The sequence below is a fragment of the Vespula vulgaris genome, chromosome 15, assembly GCF_905475345.1.
Source record: "Vespula vulgaris chromosome 15, iyVesVulg1.1, whole genome shotgun sequence".
NCBI classification, from domain to species: domain Eukaryota; kingdom Metazoa; phylum Arthropoda; class Insecta; order Hymenoptera; family Vespidae; genus Vespula; species Vespula vulgaris.
The window spans coordinates 957,898-980,000 of NC_066600.1; the positions used below are offsets into that span (position 1 = coordinate 957,898).

The 22,103-nt window shown below is 31.7% G+C and overlaps 1 protein-coding gene and 1 long non-coding RNA gene across 3 annotated transcripts in view; one reads left to right on the top strand and one right to left on the bottom strand.

The window, feature by feature from the left end:
- LOC127069327 (uncharacterized) overlaps positions 1–22,103 on the bottom strand; it is a 24,646-nt gene continuing 2,543 nt past the window's right edge. The window contains exons 2-5 of one of the 2 annotated variants that reach the window (XM_051006209.1): positions 6,865–7,004; positions 3,657–3,810; positions 2,984–3,159; positions 1–1,837 (exon numbers count right to left, since the gene is read on the bottom strand). In XM_051006209.1, the coding sequence (XP_050862166.1) occupies positions 1,803–1,837; positions 2,984–3,159; positions 3,657–3,810; positions 6,865–7,003 (504 nt within the window). In that variant the 5' untranslated portion in view covers position 7,004 and the 3' untranslated portion in view covers positions 1–1,802. The remainder of the gene's footprint in view (positions 1,838–2,983; positions 3,160–3,656; positions 3,811–6,864; positions 7,005–22,103) is intronic. The other variant, XM_051006210.1, reaches the window with a different exon arrangement.
- LOC127069337 (uncharacterized) overlaps positions 19,193–22,103 on the top strand; it is a 5,142-nt gene continuing 2,231 nt past the window's right edge. The window contains exon 1 of the long non-coding RNA XR_007783513.1: positions 19,193–22,103. This exon is cut by the window's right edge and continues 16 nt beyond it. This is a non-coding gene — a long non-coding RNA (uncharacterized LOC127069337).

The window sequence follows — 22,103 nt, forward strand, 5'->3', positions numbered from 1 at the left end:
TTCTTTTTTTTTTTTTAGTATTTTTTTGGTTTTCTATTTTATTATTTTTTATTTATTTTTTCTTTTTTCCAACGATTGTGAAACTTTATAGAAGAGACACTTGTGTTTGCTTGCTTGCTTGCGTGCGTGCGTGCATGCGTGTGTGAGTGTCAGCGCGCTTGTGTATGTGTGCTTGTGTGTATGTGTTCGAAAAATAGTGGAAGATATTAAGAATACATATCGTGGATAATGGAATCGTTATCGAAGACCGTGCATATTATTACACAAAATATACACAATCATTTTTTAAACATCGATACACCGTACAGCTATTTGATAAGGTCGGAAAATGTTTTCAACGTGGCATTTTTTTTCTTTTCTTTTTTTCCTATTTTTGTATTTTCTTTTGCTTTTTTTAATCTTTAAACTGATTTCAAGTACCCCGTTAAATTAAAATTAAAGGAACAGAAGAAAAAAATAAAATATAAATCAGCAAAAAAATTAATCGTGCTTAAAAAGGTGCTCAATATAATTTTAAGTTACCGAATGGGATTATTTATATTTCGTATATTGTTCTATATGTACTTTTTATTTTTTTGTTTGATTCAGAGAAAAAATGCGTCATGATCGACGTCATAAACATGTTAATATATATGTACAGGATGGGACAAAAGTCTTAAGGCATGTCAAAAGTTCCTAAGTGATTATTAGAAATCGATTAGACTTCTTTACGAGACCTTTTAGGCTTCTAGTTAGGCTTGCAGTTTTACAAGCTGAACTTGTAATCTTACAATTTTAAAAAAAAAAGTTAGCCTATATATAAAAAGTCTCGAAAAAGAGAGTGATTGATTTTTAAGATTATCTACAAACTTTTGACTCAACTAGAGATTTTCGATCCATTCTGTATGAGTATATATATATATATATCTCGGAATATATTCGAAAGATTAAAAATTCGTATCGTCAAGTAGATTTTAAGATTTTATTAAGGGAGATTTAACGGTGGTACCTTTATCTCTCTATCTCTTTCTTTTATCAAAAAACGTTTTTGAGAAATTCCTCCTCAAGAAAAAATTAAATTAACAATTAATTAATATATATATGTATATATACCACATTTAAATTATTTGTCGACAAAAATTAAAGAAGTTTTAAGAAAAAAGGAAAAAAAAATATATATATATATATAATGTATTTCGCGGAATAAGATTTGGCCACGAAAATGGAAGAGTTGATCATAATTAAATATATATAGAGAAGCAGTTGTATCCTATACGATCGACGCGATTAGTATAAGATAATAATAATAATTCTCTCTAATGCGATATCGTGAGTGTTTTTTTATTTTTTTTTTTTTATTTTGATTTCTTTATTTTTTCTTTTTTTTTCGCTTCTTATGTACGCGTTTAAGGTATCACGTACGTTTACCGATTTTTTTAACGTCGATCATTAGATTTGTTTATTAGACAATCGGGAAGATTCGTTTTTATGTTTGTTTGTTTGTTAGTTTGTTTGATTTTTTTTTGTTTACACAACAAAATTGTACACCTACACAGAAACGTTTATTTATTTATTTATTTATTTATTTATTATTATTATTATTATTATTTCAACCGATCGACGACAATGTCTCGATCGTAGTAAGTATACTCGCGATTTATTAATAACGACAATTCGTTAATAAAACATATTTATATATACGTCGAAGAGGAAACACAAGAATGCATTTTTTTTTTTTTTTCGTTGCCCGTTGTCGGATTTTTTTTGATCGCCATGTGTTTTACAAAGGGACACGGTACACGGTTTTAAACGAGAAAATTATCTTACTGCTTGCCCGACTTCTTGTTCGATCGTTCGCCTGTAAAGAGATTAAAAAATATTAAATCTATGATATAATAATATAATAATCTATAATATATATATATATATATAAATTTCTAGTGATTACATAGTGATACGAGATATACAGGGTGAATCAAGAGTTCCTAAGTGATTTTAAAAATCAATTACTCTTTATCAAGACATTTTTTAAGCTAATTTTTTAGACGAGTTAGATTACAGTTTTACTGCATCCGAAAGAGGTAAAATTAGACTAAAAAGTCTCGAAAAAGAGTAATTGATTTTTAATATCAGCAAGAAATTTTTTATCCATCCGATATATCACTAAATATTATATATATATAATGTTTATAATAGAATTTATTAATAATATTATAGAGTCGAAAACACATTTGATTAGATATATACGTGATAATAGCAATCATCGAAATTCTAATTCATAATGAAAATTTAATTATATTTATACGTAATATGTATATAGGTATATTTACTTTTTGGTTTAAATAAGGATGAGAGAAAGAAAGAAATTATGTTTAAGAGCGAAACATTTTTGCGCATCACGTTAGCCGTTCGTTCTGTCCATGACCCCGTAGAGACATTTCAAGAAGCTATCTTTAACTCTTTCAATGCCGCCATCGAGTACACTCGATGAAGAGAGGACAGAGGGAGAAGGGTTCCCTCTCGTTATCGATGTGGGTGTTGCTATCCTCCACTTCTTCATCGAGTCGAACGAACGCCGAATATTTGTGCTACTTGTTCTGATAAAATCTTTCTTTCTGTCTTTTTTCTCTCTATGTTTTGCTCTTTTTCTCTCTATTTTGGATATACAACAACGTTACTCAATTAATTTATTTATATTTATGAAAGATACGCAAAAAGAAGACTTTTTTAATCAAAGATAATTTATTTTTTTTCGTTTTGTGTCTCTCCATTTAGCATGCATGCATGCATAGAAATTTATTACTTAATTTATTTATTATTATAAGAGTGACGTACGAAACTTTTTTTGATAATGAAATTATTACCTATTTATTAATTATTTTTTCTTTTTAGTTAGTTTAAATTTTGCTGTATACACAAAAATGTTATTTAATTTATTTATTCGTATCTATATTTATTAATTTTTTTTTTTTTTTTTAATTAGAAAATATGAATACATATATACCTCCTTTGGTAGATTTCTTGGTATTGGTCTCCGGTTTACACCTCTTCGTAATCAAACGCGTCTTCTCGCAAGTGGGATCACTGTTCGCCTTCAAATTATCCACTCTCGTCGATAGTTGATTCACGCATCCGCTCCATGTGCCCTTTTCGTACCGACACGCTGCTCTCCCCGCCACGCATATAATCATAGGACCATAAACTCTGTTATCGTTATTCTTTAGGAGAGATTATTAAAAGGAATTACATTAACATAAATAAATATACCGATTTTTGAAAAAAAAAAGAAAGAAAAACAAAAATCATACAACTTTTGTATCGTTGATCAATGTATATCGCATAAGTCAAAGTTAAGATTTTAATTACATAGAAATTAGTATTGCAAGATATCATTGCAAATAATTAAAATTTGATAAAAGAAACGGAGAGATAGAAAACTATATATATATATATATACACACATACAGGATGAATCAAAAGTTTCAAAAGCTCGTAACTTAACAATCTGAAAAGGAAATTAACTTAAAAAATTAAGACAAAGGGTGTAATTAATTTAAAAAAGAAACTTAGGAACTGTTGATTCATCCCTGTTTATATATACATACCATACATACACACATACATACATACGTACGTACATAGATATATATATGTATAATAGAGATCATGCGCTTTTACCTTTTTTGCATTTCTTCTGAATAGTCTTAGTTTGTTCGCAAGATTTGTCCCCCTTTTTAAGATTAAGAGTTCGGGAACGAGTGTTGGTTTTTGAATCGCACTCCGACCATTGACCCTTGACGTATCTGCACGAAGCGGCGCTGCTGCCGGATGCTGCATCAGAGATGCAAAACGTCAATAGAGATAATTGGAGAGTGCGGCCGGATCAAGTGGATAGAGAAACTTGGAAGAGCGTAATATATATATGTAACAACAACGACGGCGTCGTCGTCGTCGTCGTCGTCGTCGTCATCGTCGTCGTCGTCGTCGTCGTTGTCGTCGTCGTCGTCGTCGTCGTCGTCGTCGTCGTCGTCGACAACATCGACGGCAATAGCGATGGCGGCGGCCTTAATTGCGAACGAACGTGCCCTCGTCGTTCTCGTGCGTTACCGATAATTGCACTCTCACACCGTTGCACGTTCGAACCATAAACGGAAACTGTCGCGACGTTATTACGATGGTAATTGAAATTCGTTGTAAATTAAGCGTCCATTTTGGATCGCATCGATACTAAACTTGACTTTCTAATCATTATTATGTATTAGAAACGTTCCATTTTTATAGCATGTTTCTTTGATATCTCATATTTCGATATCTCATCCTGTGCAAATTTTGTGTGTATGTTAGGTATTAGAAAAGAAAAAAAAAATAGAAAAGAGAACGTAACGATTGAGATAATACTAATTTTATACAATGGTAATTGAAATTAATTGTAAATTAACCATCCATTTTGGTGGTCTTGATTACGTCGATACGAAATTTAACTTTCTAATTGTGTTAGAAACTTTACTTTCTTCATAGTTAGATGCAACCCTTGAAAGGCTCCATCATGGAAGACACGAAACTTGACTTTCCCTGATCGAATTAGAATTTTCCTAATTGAATAGTTTTATTCAAACTATATCATTAGTGATAACGTTATCGAGAAACAATGTATTCACTTTTTTTTTTTTCTTTTTTTATAAACAGCAAACAAAATCAACTTAAGATTCAGATTATCGGTAAGGACGATTTTATTATAAAACAAATCTCGCGTATTTAATTATATAACCGTACGAAAAAATGTTGTCATAGACAATTAATTTTCTCACATTTATAAATGATTGTTTTAACAAAATCTATCTTTCGCATGGTATTAATCAGACCACACTGGCATCAACACGAACATAAACCTTCTCTTTTCTGTTATCTGGAAAGATACTTCGATTTCCGATGGTTCGAGCTTTCTGGCGTAAAAAACATGGAGAGGAGAGAGAAAGAGAGAGAGAAGGGGGCCATTGATATGTTTATACACCCGAAGGCTCGATGCGGCACAACACGGTGTACCTCGATCGATTAAGCACAGAGAGCTTTTGCGGTCATGGAAGAAGCTCTTATAGTAAGAAAGAAACGAGAGAGAGAGAGACAGAGAAGAGAAGAAGAAGAGGAGAAAGAGGAAGAATATTTTAGATATCACGATTTCTTTCTTCTTTTTCCTGGTTGAATGATATTCCAGCAACTATATTTTCCTTTCTCGTTCCTTGAGAAAAAAAGAAGACGGGCAGGAAGATGATGGAGAAAAGTGAAAAAAAGAAAGAAAAAGAGAGAGAGAGAGAGAGAGAGAGAGAGAGAGAGAGAAAGGGGTTGGGAGAAAGAACGATGATGTACAAAGAGGGCTTTCAAGCAAAGTCTCTTTCTCGAGAGTCCAACGTAGTATATATGTATACGTAAGTATAGGTAGTATAAAGAGAGCGTACGCTTAAGAGCTTACATTTATTCTCTACGTTGGTTCCTTCTCTCTTTCTCTTTTCCTATTTTTTCTTCCTTTTTTCTTATTTTTTCTTTCTTTTTCGTTTTGGTACCTACATACATAATACCACCGATCCCTTCGTGTATATCTGTGTCGTTTGAAGCGTAAACGATCTTTCCTTTCGTATTCGGATTACTTGAAAATGAAAAAACACGTCTGTGATAAATTGCCATAGAGATTGAATTATAATGTTATCGAGACTACGAATTTATTATATATCTATATATATGTGTGTGTATATATTATATATTATATATTATATATGTGTTAAGTAATTAATACGGATATTATAAATAATGATAAACAAAATCTGGCAGTATCATAAATTTCGATGTCAGAATTGCATTTTTTTTAAGTAATTTTGTGTAATCCATTTTTTACAATACTCGACTTTATTTGTCATTATTTATAATGTCTGTATTAATCATCTCTTTTCACAATATATATATATATATATATATATATATATATATATATTACAAGTCTATAAGCTCTTAAGCGTATGCTCTCTTTATATATTAAGGTATACTTAAGAATATTTAACTCTTATCGATCGAAGAACATTATTAACTAGAAAAAAAATTTTGAAGGAATTTTGATATGTATAGATCATCTTTATAATACAATTGGTTATTATAATAACGTAAAAATGTTTTATAAAAATCTAGATATATCAAAAGCAGAAGAGAAATGTAATTGGTAGATAAGCATTTAATTACCATCGTGGGTAATGAATGGATAATATTATCAAGATTACGTATTTATCAACACGCAGTGACGATAATAGGTATACTTAGGAATATTTAATTCTTATCAACTCCACGAATATTAAAGCTAAAAAGAAATTTTTTTAATTAAAAATTTTTTTCTTTTTTACTTTTTAATGCTCCAAAGAACAGTTTGATACGTTATAAGATTTATTAGTAACAAGTTTTTATGCATATTATCTAAGACATAAAATAAAAAAAAAACAATTACAATTTTAGCGTTATTAAGAATGAGATTGATAAAGATTAAATAATTATTTAGTGACCGACGATAGTACTCGAAAAGATTGTATAGAAATCGTTAATTGGTTCATGATTATTGTAATCTGGTCTCATTGAGGGATCGAGACAATTCTTTAGATTATTATTAATTCAAAAGTATCTATGTATCTTTTTTTTGTGGGAGAGAGAGAGAGAGAGAACGCACTTGTCGAGATATTGTAGAAAAAATGAAAAGACTGGATTGAATATTTTAAAGAAAATCTCAAGGGAGCAACATCTCTCTCTCCCTCTCTCCCTCTCTCTCTCTCTCTCTCTCTCTCTCTCTCTTACTCACTTTTTCTCCCCCCTTTTCTCTCTTCGAAACGATTAATTAAGGTTAATGCTTCGTACCTCGTTCCTTGGTGCCACGTACAGTTCGTACAAGAATCTCCTTATCGTCTTCCTCCCAAAGCACAGATTCTGCTCTGACAGTGCTGAGGAACATCGACGTGGCGACGAGGACCAACGCTAAACTCCACCACAGCTTCATTCTGTCGACCAATTCGTTTGTTCATGAAACAAAAGATAAAGAGTGTAACTAAATGTATAGAAAAGTGGAAGAGCCTCGTTAAATCTTGCCTTTAATTAATACGGACTTTAATTATTACGTACGCTCGAGACGATTTCACAGACTCTGTCTCTCTCTCTCTTTTTTCTTTCTCTTTGTCGACAAAATTCGACAAAAAAGAAATCGATATATCGAATGTTGTACTATTTTTTTTTATTTTTCACTTTTTTCTTTTTCAAACAAGAACAATCATATCATAAGTACGTAAATTTTTGAATTTGAAGTTGATGAGAACGAACGGTTAAAGTTATGTATAAAATTACATATATAGTAATCAAATTTCTATGACATTAGAAGTTTTTTTTTGAACGTATCACTGTACCATTTACATTGGATTATTTTTCAGTCTTATTAAATATATTTATATATATGCATGAAAAACGAGAATATTTGAAAAGATCCTCGGAGGAAATGTTTCACGGAAAAAGAAAGCTTTTTATTAGAAAAAAAGAAAGAGAGATAATATTTCATATCAATGTAATAATAAAAAAAAAAAGAGAGAAAAGTTAAAGAAAATATTTTTAAAATCTTAAAAATCTTAATAATTTTTTTATCAATTTTTTAATCGATTATCATTTTTTTACATTTATATTACTATTAATACGTATTTGCTCGTATTATTAAAATCATTTCGGAGACCTTGAATGCATTAATGAAATAAATGTTGGTTTATATATATATATATATATATATATATATATATATATATATATGTCAGACGAACGTAGATAATGTATGTACTAATTAATAGGGAAGTGCGAGGGCGAGAAAATGATGCCGAAAGTGGTATGTCGTTTTACTACGAGAGGAAACGTTCGTCTGCCTCTTAAACTTATTTAGTCACGCCGTGTCGCGTCATCGAGAAGATTTTTATTCGAGAAGATTGCAACCGATTGCGAAGATCGTCCTAATACGAGTCCCGACGACGACGACGACGATCTAAGAGTGTTCTTTATTCGTACAGAGTGGGCCAAAAGTTCCTAACTAATTTTTAAAATCACGCATCTACTCTTTTTCGGAACTTTCTGTAAATTTACTCTCTTTTTATCCCAAATCGTAAGATTACAAAGCTCATAGAAACATTTTTACAATCTGAAGAAAAAATATCAACTTAAAATATCAAGGAAAAAAAGCATAATTGATTTTTACAAATCATTCATACAACTTTTGTCTCCTCCTATATTTTAATTCATGTAAAAAAGAAAAAGAAGAAGCGTAAGAGACGAAAATCATTTCTTTCTTTCTTTTTTCCTCGATAATTGATCATTTCGATAAATTGATTTTTTTTTCTTTTTCTTTTTGTTTAGAGTACACACATTATATACACTTGACGAACTATGTCATAGGTCGATGTTCTCGTATTTGGCTAACAGAGCTAACAGATCAGGCTAACAATAGTGATTCCGTACTACTTTACGTATAGAATAGTTGTAATAAAAGGATCTTCTTTTCTCAATCTAATCGAATAAAAAATTTATCATGACATAGTTGTCAATTGCAATTTCATTGAATTAATCATCTCTTATTGACCATTCTAATTGATAAAATCGTTTGTGATATAAACTCACAATCTCACATATATTCATTAATTAGAATTTCATTTAATTAATCCGATCATTTTTTTCTGACTACTCTAATTGATAAGATCCTCGATGATATACACACACACACAGATTCATAATCTCACGCACATTTATTAATTACAATTTCATTAAAGTTTCTTTTTGACTAATCTAATTGACAAAAATGTCCAGGATAAAACAGTCAGCTATTTAAATCATTTTGTTACAATACATTCGTAACGTTCATTGGTAAAAATGTTCGATCAAGCGTTATCATCGATACTACTTATATATCTTTGCAATTTTGTATCTCTTCTAGCCCTCTGTTTCTTTCATGTTCGAAAAAAATAGTCTATTGATAACTTTGACCCGATTTTTCCGCTAAATCGCTCTCGTTTGCCCCGATAAACCGAAACTTTCATCGATTAATTCGTCATTTCGTTTTATTCACACACACATTGCTAATACCTAATACTCTATAGATATATGTGTTTGATGAGCTCTGTTAAAAAGAGGCTGACGTGTGAAAGATAAACTCGTTTAAAGTTATATACTCCATAATGGAATTTCATTATTAATACACTATTTTAACTGTGAATTTTGAAATGAATTATTATTCTAGAAGATTGACGTTGGTCTCATTGCAAAGAGCATACTTTTGTCGATAAAAAGAGAAAGGAAACATGAGAAAGAAAAAATCTATATTTTTCACAGCTTAATTCTTTTTTATCGGAACACGTTACATCTATGTATGTATCTCCAATGAATCTTTATATATTACTAATACCTCTCTATATATATATATGCGTGTATAGATACATATATAGAGGTAAATCAATAGACATGGATATCAAAAAAGGGTAGTATCACGTTCTCCGGTAACGTTTCACAAGAATAAATTAGTCCCTAGCCTTTTGCACTTTAACCCACATTTTTAGCCAACCGGACTTGCTAGAAAATGAGAACGCTACGTGCTCTGCTCGTGCAACAAACGGCGAAAGAAAAAAAAAAAGTCCCTGCTTTTTCATTTGTTTTTATTACGGTAACTCCATTCATTCTAGTTACTGATAAGAACTTCGAAATTGGAGTCCAGTAACGAGTCACGAAAGAGGGGAAGGTTAAAAAAAAATCATATAAAAATTACTTTCTAAATTCAAACTTTCCGACCCCGTTTCTTTTTCTTTTTCCCTTTTATTTTTTTGTTTCAATTAATTTTTCCTACACCCCTCTCTCTCTCTCTCTCTCTCTCTCTCTCTCTCTCTCTCTCTCTCTCTTTCTTTCTCTTTATTTTTTTTTATTCATTCATTCTTTATCCTTTATCTACATTCATGAAAATACCAGGAACAAAAGTATGTTGAGATCTAATATTGCGAGAGGTTCGCGTATTTCACTTGAAAATAGGAAAAAAAGAAAATAAAAAAGAAAATAAAGAGAAAAAGGACTCGACCATTTTCAAGGCAGTACCTTTTCCATGCCTTAAAAGTCTTCAAAGTACTTTACTCTCGCTACTTTCGTCTCGTTATCGTCGTTTGTTTCGAGTTAATATTCGTGGCCCATTCTTCTTATTTCTCTTTCTCTCTTTCCTCTCTCTCTCTCTCTCCTCTCTCCTCTCTCTCTCTTCATTCCATTCGTTTTTTTTCCTTTTCCTTTCCATTTACCAACCTTCCACACCCTTCTCATTCTTCTTCTTCTTCTTCACAACGTTCGCATTCTTCAACCCTCTTTCTTTCTCTCTTTTGCATTCTCTTCCTCTTCTTAAGAATGCAATCACTGCAAAACTCCTTCGCTACGGCTCGTAAAGGATTCGTAGAACTGCAGCTGGCGTTCGTTAACGCGCCAACGGTTATTAAAATTTTCATCGTTGCTTTTTGGCAAACGATTCGCGTCTCGTTAAGATTCATTTTGTTCATTGGGAAGAAAAAAAAAATAAATAAATAGAGGGTGAGAAAGAGAGACAGAGAGAGAGAGAGAGAGAGCGTGAGAGAGCGTGAAATGAAACAATTAAAACCAACAATTAGTTTCTTCTTTCAATAGAAAGAAAAAGAGATCAAGATAACTCAGTGCAATGAATGAAACAATTATACGTTTCTATGTTGGGAGTCTGACGTATGTACTGTATGTATGTATATATGTATATATCTATGTAGGTATGTATGTATGTATGTATGTATGACAGTGAGAAAGAGAGAGAGAGAGAAAAAGAGAATGTTCGTTCGACCTCGTTGTTCTCGATTCGTAGCACAGCTCGTCGTAATCGTTCTCGCATTTCCGTAACAGTTGGAGCGATTAACTCGGACCGATTAGCGAGCTTTTTCTCTTTTATCAGTAGAGAGAGAGAGAGAGAGAGAAAGAGAGATAAGAGGACGTAGTGTATCACCGTTCCATTACATTGTAACTTTCGATAATAGCTTCAAAATTTCTTTTGAAACGAAAGAGAGAGAGAGAGAGGGGGAGAAAGCAATGGTATTAGTAGGAAGTACTTTAATAGTATTTTTTTACCGGCTAAAAAAAGAAATCAACAATATTTGAGTTGAAAACAAATTAACGAGTTAAAGGTACAGAGGTGAAGGAGGGAATTAGTCAAAAGTTCCTGGGTGATTTTAAAAATTAATTAAAAATACTCTTTTTCGAGACTGCTTTTACGATTTTCAATTAAGCTTTCATGTAGTTTTACAATCTGAAAAAAAAAGAAATTGGCCTAAAATGTCGAAAAAGAGTGTAATTGATTAGTAAGATCATCTGGGAACTTTTGATCCGCCATATATTTACAACGATTTTTACGAAGTACGTTTTATGCTTCGTAATTTTTCTTTTCTTTCTCTCTCTTTTTTTTTTTTATTTATAAGAGAAAGAGAGAGAGAGAGAAAATACTATAATTTGTGATAAAAATAAATTAATATTTATTAGAAAAATATAATGATAATTTTTATGAATTATGTTTCAACGCTAAAAGAATTTTTGTTTAGAAAAGAAAAGAGATTACAATGGCTATACTGAAACATATGCTACCTTCTGAAATAATAATCTTCTCGAAGGATCATAAAGATTTAGGATGACGTTGATCTTTCCATGTGAAGGAACACCAACCAAGAAGTTAGTCTCACGTGTTGGCATGATCGTTTGTCTGCTATGCACGTGTTTCGATCCTTTCTACGTCTTGTTTTTCTCTCTCTCTCTCTCTCTCTCTCTCTCTCTCTATGTATCTCTCCCTTCATCTCTTTTTTTTTTCTTTTTTTTTCTGTTACTCATCCTCGACCTTAACAGATTTCTATTTGTCTAGGAGAATTTGAGAGAAAAAGATTTTTTTCTTTGAAGAAATTTTTTTCTTTGAAGAAAAAGATCTTTCTTTTTTTATGTTCAGATAAGTATACATACGTCATCTTTGATTTATTTATTTATTCATTTATTTATTTCTTCGATACAGATCGAATCTTTTTGTTTGTTTGTTTGTTTCTTCTTTTTTTCTTTTTTTCTTTTATCAATACGAAATGATATTCGATACATATCAATATTTTATTCTTGTTCTTCTCATTGTATTACGAATGAAGTATAACCGGCTGAGACATCCGTAATTTTCATTCCTATGAAAATGTAACAGTCCCTTTTATTTCCGGGTCACATGAATATTGTATTTTCGACTATGTAAAAACAGAGATAGTGAGAGAAAGAGGACACAAATATTAGAGAATTTTTAAAACGATATACTTTTTTCCTTTCAGATTCTACTTTTAGATCGTTCGATCGATGATAGTAAAAGTCTCTTTAGAAAAATTCATTGGTATAAGTTTGTTACTTTCGTGTTTGAGTTTGGGATGATATTTATTCCCAAGCGAAAAGAAAGAAAATTCGTTAGAAATTCTTAGAAACTACGTCGAAAGATCGTAGGCTCACGCATAATGATATTCTACACGAAGATGTTCATTGTCAAATATGTAACGAGAAGAAATAAAAATCTATTCATATGTATAAGTTTACTGTTGTATCGTGTTGTAGAGATCATTTTTATTCGAATAGAAGAACATTAGAAATTCTAAAGGGAAAAAAATGTTGTACGTTCGGTTCGAGATTTTGTGGAAAGAAAGATAGAACGATAGTAGTAGGCTCACGTACATAGATAAATATTTAACAGGGAACATGGGGTTCATAGACGAACGTGCTACGAAGAAAAATTCTGTTTAATTAGAGAAGCTCTAAAGAGTACAGTCGGAAGTCTATTTTTAAAAGATTCTCTCCTGGACCGCGACGATCTTGTACGTGTGTGTGTGTGTGTGTGTGTGTTACAAGATTAGTTTACAAAGGTTCGAAGAATAATAAAACGAAAGGATAGTGTTTATATCTGCGAACATTCGATTTGCGTAAACGAAGAATCATTTTTAGACGGAGAAAAAAAATAAAAAAAAATTCACTGAAATGTTTCAATGAAAACCTTAAAAAGTTCAAATTCAAAACGGTATACAAGATAATTCAGTAATTATTGATCAAGTAAAGTAAAATTTTAATAAATATATATTATGTACTATTTTTTTTTTTCCATATAATCTTGATATAAATTAATGTAATTCAAATTATTATCAAAATTATGTTTGATTGATGTTAATGTTAATACACTGTTAATATGCAACTAAATTTTTGGAAGGAAATTACTCGTAAAAACAAATGTTATTTATTTATTTATTTATTTACTTATTTATTTATTCATTCGTTCAAAATGTATATTCGACATGAAACATATGTATTTCATAGAATTTTAAGTAAGCAAAAAATAGCATACTATTGACGATCGAATAGTATTCGTCGATTCGTCAGAATTGACTCCTCGAATTCGATATTCGATTTATCGAGTTGACACGCAACATCCTAGCCAATGAAGAACGACATTCAGCCTATATTCGATTCCGTTTCGAAGTTGACCGAATTGATTTGTTTGCTCGCGCAAATGTTATCACTCCCTTGTCGATATATATATATATATATATATATATATATATATAAAAGAGAGAAAATAAATATGCTTGTGCGCTACGCGGGTTCGACGAAATACGACGATGCAAAATCGTCGAATAAATCCTCGAATCCACAAATTTTTTCTTTCAGCCATAATATATCTTTTTTATTTCTTTTTTTTTTCTTTTGGTCAGGAACATCGAAGAAAAAGACATATTAAAAAATATGATCAATGTATAAACAAAAGAAATAAATATATATTCCTGCTATATATTTATTTTTCAACTTTACGATATTTAAACTTCACGATATACTCGACAGCTTCCATTATTATTATATGTTATCTTAAGAACTTGAGAAAGAGAGAGAGAGAGAGAGAGAAACTTCCAAACTTGAGAGAATAGTCGAAGATGCTTTCATATTTGAGAAGAGAAACTACATGATCGACAGAAAGGACATTTCACATAGACATTTCATATAGATGAACTATAGACAAACTCGTTGATTGAATTTGCAAAGTTGCTTTGGTCGTCTCTGTCAAATGTCATTTTCTCTCTCTCTCCTCTCTTTCTTTTTCTCTTTCTGTCTCTTAACAGATTTGGCTAAAATTATTAGAATATCGCGAGATGACAGAGAGACGAGCTTTAAAAAATGAACACACACTTTCTTTTGTATAAAACTTTGACTAAAAACGAACCAGCTTTCATCTTTGACGTATGTCTCAAAGATCATAAGCTTATCGATATGATCGCCAAAAACATAGAAAAAGAAAATTGAAACGATAAATTCACGCTGTAATATGAGAATGATTGACAACGTATTATAAATTATCTTAAATAATATATTCTCATTATTATTTAAATCATATATACATGGATGAACCAAGAAGTTCCTTATAGATTCGATTACATATTCTTTTTAAAGAACTTTTATATAAACTAAAAATATATATTAAGTAATAATATAAAGTAAAAATATATATGGTTTCAAAAATGATAAATTGATGAAATAATATAAATCGTATACATAGACACGTGTATGAAAATATCTATGTTATCAAACGTCCTATCAATTAACAATTTCATTCTAACATATTTCTCGATAATATGCTACATCGACCTATCGATCTATTAACGAAACGGAAAATATCCAAGAGAAGAAGACATTTATTGTAGCAAATATAGAATAACGGAAGAAGGAGATACGAATGGATTTACGGATTGGAATATTAAAAAAAAAAGAGAGAGAGAGAGAGAGAGAAAAGAAGAAAAAAGTAAACTACATACGGATCAAATTTCCGGCTTATCGATGTGCATTTTCGAATCTCTTCGTTTTTCTCCTCTTCCCTCTCTTCGCTACGATGAAATTTCAAATTACTTTGACTCTTTTTCTTCCGTTCGTTTATACGTACATACATGCATGAATAAGTACATACATGTACCTATGTTTATATACATCCACATATATATATATATATATCGAATGGATCTTCAATGCATCGAACAAACTAAATACATTGCTCTCCCTTCTCCAATGCGGATAAACTTATCGGCGGACGTCGAAGTCTCCGCTTTGAGTATAGTTACGAGAAAGAGAGAGAGGAGAGAGAGAGAGAGAGGAGAGAGAGAGAGAGAGAGAGAGAGAGAGAGAGAATGAGAGGCGGACACAAAATGGTATATGTATATCTGAATATAGGAGCAACGTCCCCTACTTGGATATGTCGACTGCCTCTGCTGTCTCCACCCCTTCTCCACCTCCTCCCCACCTCATCAACAAAGTCTCTCTGTCGAGTCTGTGTACATATATCGGACGACGCATTATTTGCCTTGCCATCGTCGAGAGAGCACTTTGTATTATACTCTACTCGACTATCTATCTATTCTTTTTTTTTCTTTCTCCTTCTATCTCTCTTTCTCTCTTTCACTCATACATTATTGCATTGCTCTATTGCATTTCTTTATTTTTATTACATTTTGTTTAAAACTTCTACTGCGTTAGCCTTCATGTTTATTTAATTCACGTCGACTGGCAAAATAACTTCTTTTCTTTTCTTTTCTTTTTTTTTCTTTTTTTTTTTTTTTTTTTTTTTTTACATGAAAATCGTAACACGTAATGTGTTGTATAGTTTTGTCATATATGATACATATAGGTTGTATATTTGTATATCGAATATGTTATATATTGTGTATGTATATATCTCTCTTTCTTTCTTTCTCTCTTTTTCAAATATGTTATATATAACATATAATCTAAATTTCTAAGAAAACGATGTCGAAGAAAAATATCGTTTGTAACCCCTTCGAGATATTCTCATCGATAAATTCGTGAAGTAACAACCACAACCATCACCATCGCCACTACCACCATCACTACGGCGGGCCAGAGTTGCGGTCTTCCGGATCATGGCAACGAAAGTACTACTTTGTTATTCATTCGCACATCAATTATTCATGACTGGGACGATGGAGAAAAACAAGAACAAAAAAGGAATTCGATATTCCTACTCGTTATTGTATATAAGCATATATATATAGTATACACATCTACTCTTCTTCTATGTATATATATATATATTATCGTCAAGAAAAATTTTAAACAACTTTTCTATATACATACATACATACATACATATATATATATATATATATATATATATATATATAATATTCATCAATAAATGGTTAAGAATGAATAATATTTTTCTTCGAAATCGTTATTTACATACATATTTCACTTTTAATTGAAGTTTCTTTTTCTCTTTCTCTCGAACTCTCTATCTCTATTTTCGTCACACTAATTATTCTTAATCACCGACTATATCTCTCTCGATCTAAATATTACATGATGAATAAATAGCAGCGTTGATTGCTGCAAATTGCTTTCGTTCTCATCGAAATAGTAGTAACGAGCTCTCTCTCTCTCTCTCTCTCTCTCTCTCTCTCTCTCTCTCTCTCTCTCTCTCTCTCTCTCTCTCTCTCTTTCTCTCTCTCTCTCTCTATCTCTCTCACTTACATTACTTTCTAAATTCACGAATAAGGACTCGCTAACGAGAGAGACATCGAGATTAGGCTCTATCTGTGCATTCGAATGGTACGGATGCTGAATATCGATCAGTTGTCGATTAAAACACATTGTTGACGGGGAATGTGAATCACGATGTTTTTCGTTTCATTATACCAATTGTTTAAAACGATTGCTTAGTATCGTCATTAATTGTATAGATAATTGTATGAGGCAAAGATCTATTTCATAGTGTAATCCATACGATATATTAATGTAGTGAAAAATAGATTAGACATTGACAAGTAGATAGAGAAATAGAAATAGAAGTAGAAATAGAAATAGAAATAGAAATGGAAGTAAAAATAGGGAGAGGATAAATCGAGAACGTTTATTCGTAGCCCAAAAGCAAAAGCATATTGCGTGCTTTCACGTTAATACCCATACATTTATATTTATATGTACGTATACCTTTATACGTATGTGCGTTTATATGTATATATATATATATACATCATACATACGTATATTCTATATGATGATTTTAAAGGGAGAAAGAGACAAAAAAATGGTGCCGACGAGAGAGAAGAAACGAGAATGTTAGCTCTACGATCGGAACCAGCAGTGGATACGAGGTCAAAGAAATACCAGAAGCTCGGAGTTCTGTGTCCGAACGAGTCTTATGCACCAGCGGCTATATCCAAAAAAAAAAAAGAAAAAAAAGAGAGAGAAGGATTCTTTGACGATTAGTTTTTGGAATTTTTCAAATGGACTCTCTCCGTGTCAAAGGTACTTTGAAACAAAAAAAAAGAGATATATATATATAGAGAGAGAGAGAGAGAAAAGGAGAAAAAGAACGATAGCTGTACGATGTTCATATTACCGACATACTCTTTGACTGTTCCTATATTTCTTTTTTTTTTCTCTTTTTTCTTTCTTCTTTTACGTTTTATTGAAAAAGGATTCTGTATTAGTTTTATATTAATACAGAGGATGGGCTAAACGTCCCTTCGGTGATTTTAAAAATCGATTATACTTTTCCGCGAACCCGTTTTAAGCTTTTGGATATGTTTGTCGTTTTATAGTTTGCGATAAAAAAATTAATCTGAAACGTGTCCGGAAAAAGAGGGTAATTAATTTTTCAAATCACTTAGGAATTTTTAACGTATGCTCTTTATTAGTATTAATTTGCAAAGCTTTGAATTTTTTCTTTATCGATTGGTTCATCATAGAGAGGATTTTATGTTCCTTTTTTTTATTTTTATTTTTTTATTCTTCCTGTTTTTGAAAATTTTGATTTTGTTATCATATCAATACGATTTATCATAAGTTCCCTGTGGGTAGGGAATAGAATATACCCACAGTATCCCCTGCTTGTCGTAAAAGGCGACTAATAGGGGGTTTCGATTATTGAGTAACTCGAACTCATAAAAATCTACTTTTTACGAAAACTTTAGGAGGAAAAGCCAAAGTAATTAAATAGAGATATCGCTGAGAGTCGTTCTTGCATTTATGGATAGATGGTTTATCATAACAGTTCTTTTTCTTAAAGGGGTAAAAAATAGTTTTCTTGCGATTAGAATTATCTACCCTTATCGAATCGATAAAAGATATTTTTCTATTTCGTTTCGACTGAAACATTCATGAGATTTCTGGAAATTCTTGCGTATGAAGTGATTTTTTTTTCCTTTTTTTTTGTCTTTTTCTTTTTTCTTTTTTAAGTGAGAAGAGAAAAATATATATGACTCATAAGAGGTTAAAGATAATTAATAAAGGAGGCCACCGATGTATATATTCTTTTTGTGTATGTATGTGTCTTTTTTCTTTATTTTTTTTTTTTTTTCTTTTTAAGACCAACACTAAAAACGATAAAACGGAGAAAAAAAAGAGAGCAATGTTTCCACGCGTTCGTCATATTAAAAACATACATTCAAGAGCTGTGATAATAGTAACTAATAATCATTGTTGTTTATTGCATTTCGAAGTTAACTACGTTTTCCTTCGTATTTATCATAATTACATTGCAATGAAATAAGAGGAACGTGATTACAAACCGAATGCATTACAATAGTTTGTATTCAGTTTTATCAGAAAAATTAATAATTTTGTTTCTAATACTTATTGTTAAAACTTGAGAATATCGATCCAACGAGTCGCAATAATATCTATTAAAATATTAAGATATTCTAATCATTACTATTTTAGTTCGAAGTATTTGTAGTTCGATTTTGATTCTAATTTAATATAATTTATTAATCAAAAAAGAAAGTGTTAAGATGTATTATTATTTTAATTATTAAAATTACCACAATATATTGTAGTATTTCATTAAAAAATTTAATATTCGTTAATGGAGTATTAAGGTATTATTAAAAAAAGAAAAAAGGAAAAGAAAACAGAAAGGAAATGGAGTAAGGAAATTAAGTAGCAATTTCATTATATTTGTATAGCTATATATAATCGAGTGATTCGTCATCGTTAAACCAAAATCCACAACGAGCTTATCGTACTATTTTGCTTGGGACCACGGAAAGCACGATTATTCTCGATGAAATTCACATTAGGGATGGGTGGTGATGGGAAGGGTTGGTCAGGGTGGGGAGAACATAAATATCGACGGTGTGCCCTCGCATAGAAGACAAACAGGCGCTGAACATGGGAGCCGAATGAGAAATTACGAGCATTATCTTTCCCCTGATTCGTCGATCGATATCGTAGCAATTATCGAAGGTTAAACGAGAATGGATGAAACTTATTTGTATTATTTTCCTATGACGTTACTTCGATGAGTATTACAAGAAGGTTTTAATACGTCAATTTCAACTGCAATTTATATTTTATTATCTTCATTTTTGAAAATAAAAAAGTAAATCTAATAAAAGCATTCTGCTCGCTATTACCGAGGCCACGGGGAATCGAAAAAAAATCACTCCGGTTATTTTATGACCACACCTCGTATCTCTATTATAGTATTAGTAAAATTTCATTCGCAGAAGCACACGTACGCGCGTATTAAACTTCAAATAATTATATAATTAAATTATATAATTAAAATAATCACGTATATTCAATTAATATATTGGAATTCAAATATTACAATTTTTCTTAATCTCTGAAATAAAAAAGAATGGAAATATATAGGTATCAGACATAAATATGACGTATATAAAATTTCCATTCGCGATAGAATTGAAAAAAATGACTTTTCTCTCGTTTATACGTAAACTTCGGAATAGTTAATATTCCGCTCACGAAATTTCGAAATAGACTTTACCTGCTCTTTTCAAGTTCCATCAAAAAGCGAGGCACAAAGAGAGAGAGAGAAAGAGAAATATAGAGAAAGAGAAAGGGAGAGGATAAAACGTTATTTCACGTTTCGTGCGTTGATAACAAAATCGCCATTTCTATAATTAACTTTGCACTATCGCGTTCGAAGTTTTCGTATATATAGCTCCTACTATATATATATATATATATATATATATATATATATATATATATATATATATATATATATATATAAAGATGGACGAGGACGAGACAATTTATAGATAAAAGAGAGAACTCGATTCTGATCGCATAGTCGAGGAAGTGGAATCGACTTGACTCGACTCGACTCGACTCGACTCGACTCGAGAAAGCAATTATATGCAGTGTTACGAAATTACCTCGGTGCTATGCTCGCGACGTCACAAAAGCGACAGATTCTTTGTGACGATGTGCACTGACCTGATTTTCAGATGCGCGTTTCGTAGAGTCGAAAAGAAGCAAAGAAAAAAAAGAAGAGAAGAGAAGAGAAGAGAAGAAGATAAAAAGAGAAAAAAGAGAGAGAGAGAGAGAGAGAGAAAGTCTGTTCGTATCAACAAAGTTTCACGAACTCGACCTCTCGATTAAATACAAGTTGAGCGAATGATCAAGTTTCTGAATTAACAAATTAAGAAAAAAAAATACAAGAAAAAGAGTAATAATAAATAATAATAAAAATGTTGGTATGATAAAATATCGATTGATAATGACGATAAAGTCGCTTCTTCCGAAGATTCGATTGGAATGAATTTCAAATTGAAATTGGAAGCATTCGTTAGACCCTTGTAAGAGAGAGGAGAGTATCTTTGAGTACCGAAAATAAAGGAGACACACACACACGCACACACAGAGAGAGAGGTAGAGGAAAGGAAATTGAAACTTGCTTCGATTCGCGGTGTCTCGTTTAACGAGGTTGATTGAATTACGTCGTAGAATTACGTTCACCTGCTAGATCGTAGCTACCCGCGAATTTCTGCCTGAGTGAACGCGTTACTCTACCGTTAGCTGATGGTATTGCTGTTGCTGATGTATATGCATGTGTGTGTGTGTAACGTTTAAAGAGATACGGATGTATCCGAGGCAAAGGACCATTCAAAGCAGTGCAAAAGAGGCTTCGGTTATCTTCGTGACTTTAAACGAGTATCCATTGTAGTCCAAATGGGGTAACTCTGATAAGAGAGAGATAGAGAGAGAGAGAGAGAGAGAGAGAGAGAGAGAGAGAGAGAGAGAGAGAAAATCATTCGAGTGTACGTGTGTGATCGAGCAAAGAGAAGAAGAAGCGACGTCATTTGACAGTTGAAAACTATTTTATTAATCATATATAAATCTCGATGACGATAATGACGATAACGACGACGACGACGACGACGATGATGATTTGATCGTAATCGATAGCACGTTCTCACGTTTTATCATCTCGCTGATGATAAAAGGAGGGGCAAAAGTAAGCTGTTCGTCGAAAAAAAAATATTATTTTTTATTCTAGTTAGATCATTGATAAGTAACTTTATTTTTTCTCTTGCTTTTTTTTTCATTTTCATTCGATTGAAATAATATTGACGATATGAAGATATTTGATTGAATTGTATGAGACCAGTAGAAGACGAATTCGAAATGCTTCAGAAACAGAAGTAGAGAGACAGAGAGAGAGAGAGAGAGAGAGAGAGAGAGAGAGAGAATCTCTCTAGAGAGAATCTTCTAGTGAATAGCTCAATTAGGAACGATCGAGAGCTACAAAGAGCCGGATATTGTTGCATTTTCGAGATTATCCATGTTAATGGTAGGAAAGTAAACTCCAGGAACTAACTCTCTCTGTCTCTCTCTCTCTCTCTTTCTCTTTCTCCTCTCTCTCTCTCTCTCTCTCTCTCTCTCTCTCTCTCTCTCTCTCTCTCTCTCTCTTTCTCTCTCTCTGACAATTTGCACGAACGTAACTCGATCCTCTCTCAGCGATGACAAGTATTGCCAGCAATTTACTAACAATTTGCCCTCGTGTAACTCGAGCCGCCCTCGACGACGATAAATACCGTCCGCAATTTGTCGACCGGATTGTCGCGTCGCAAGCACACCATTCTCTCTATCGCGCGATTGTTAAGTTCGAGTATGAAGAAAAGTGTAAAAAAAGAAAACATCTGTGTCTTCTCACATTCGATTGTTATCCTCCCAAAATTAATGAAAGTTTTTTAGAGGAAGAGAGAGAGAGAGAGAACGGA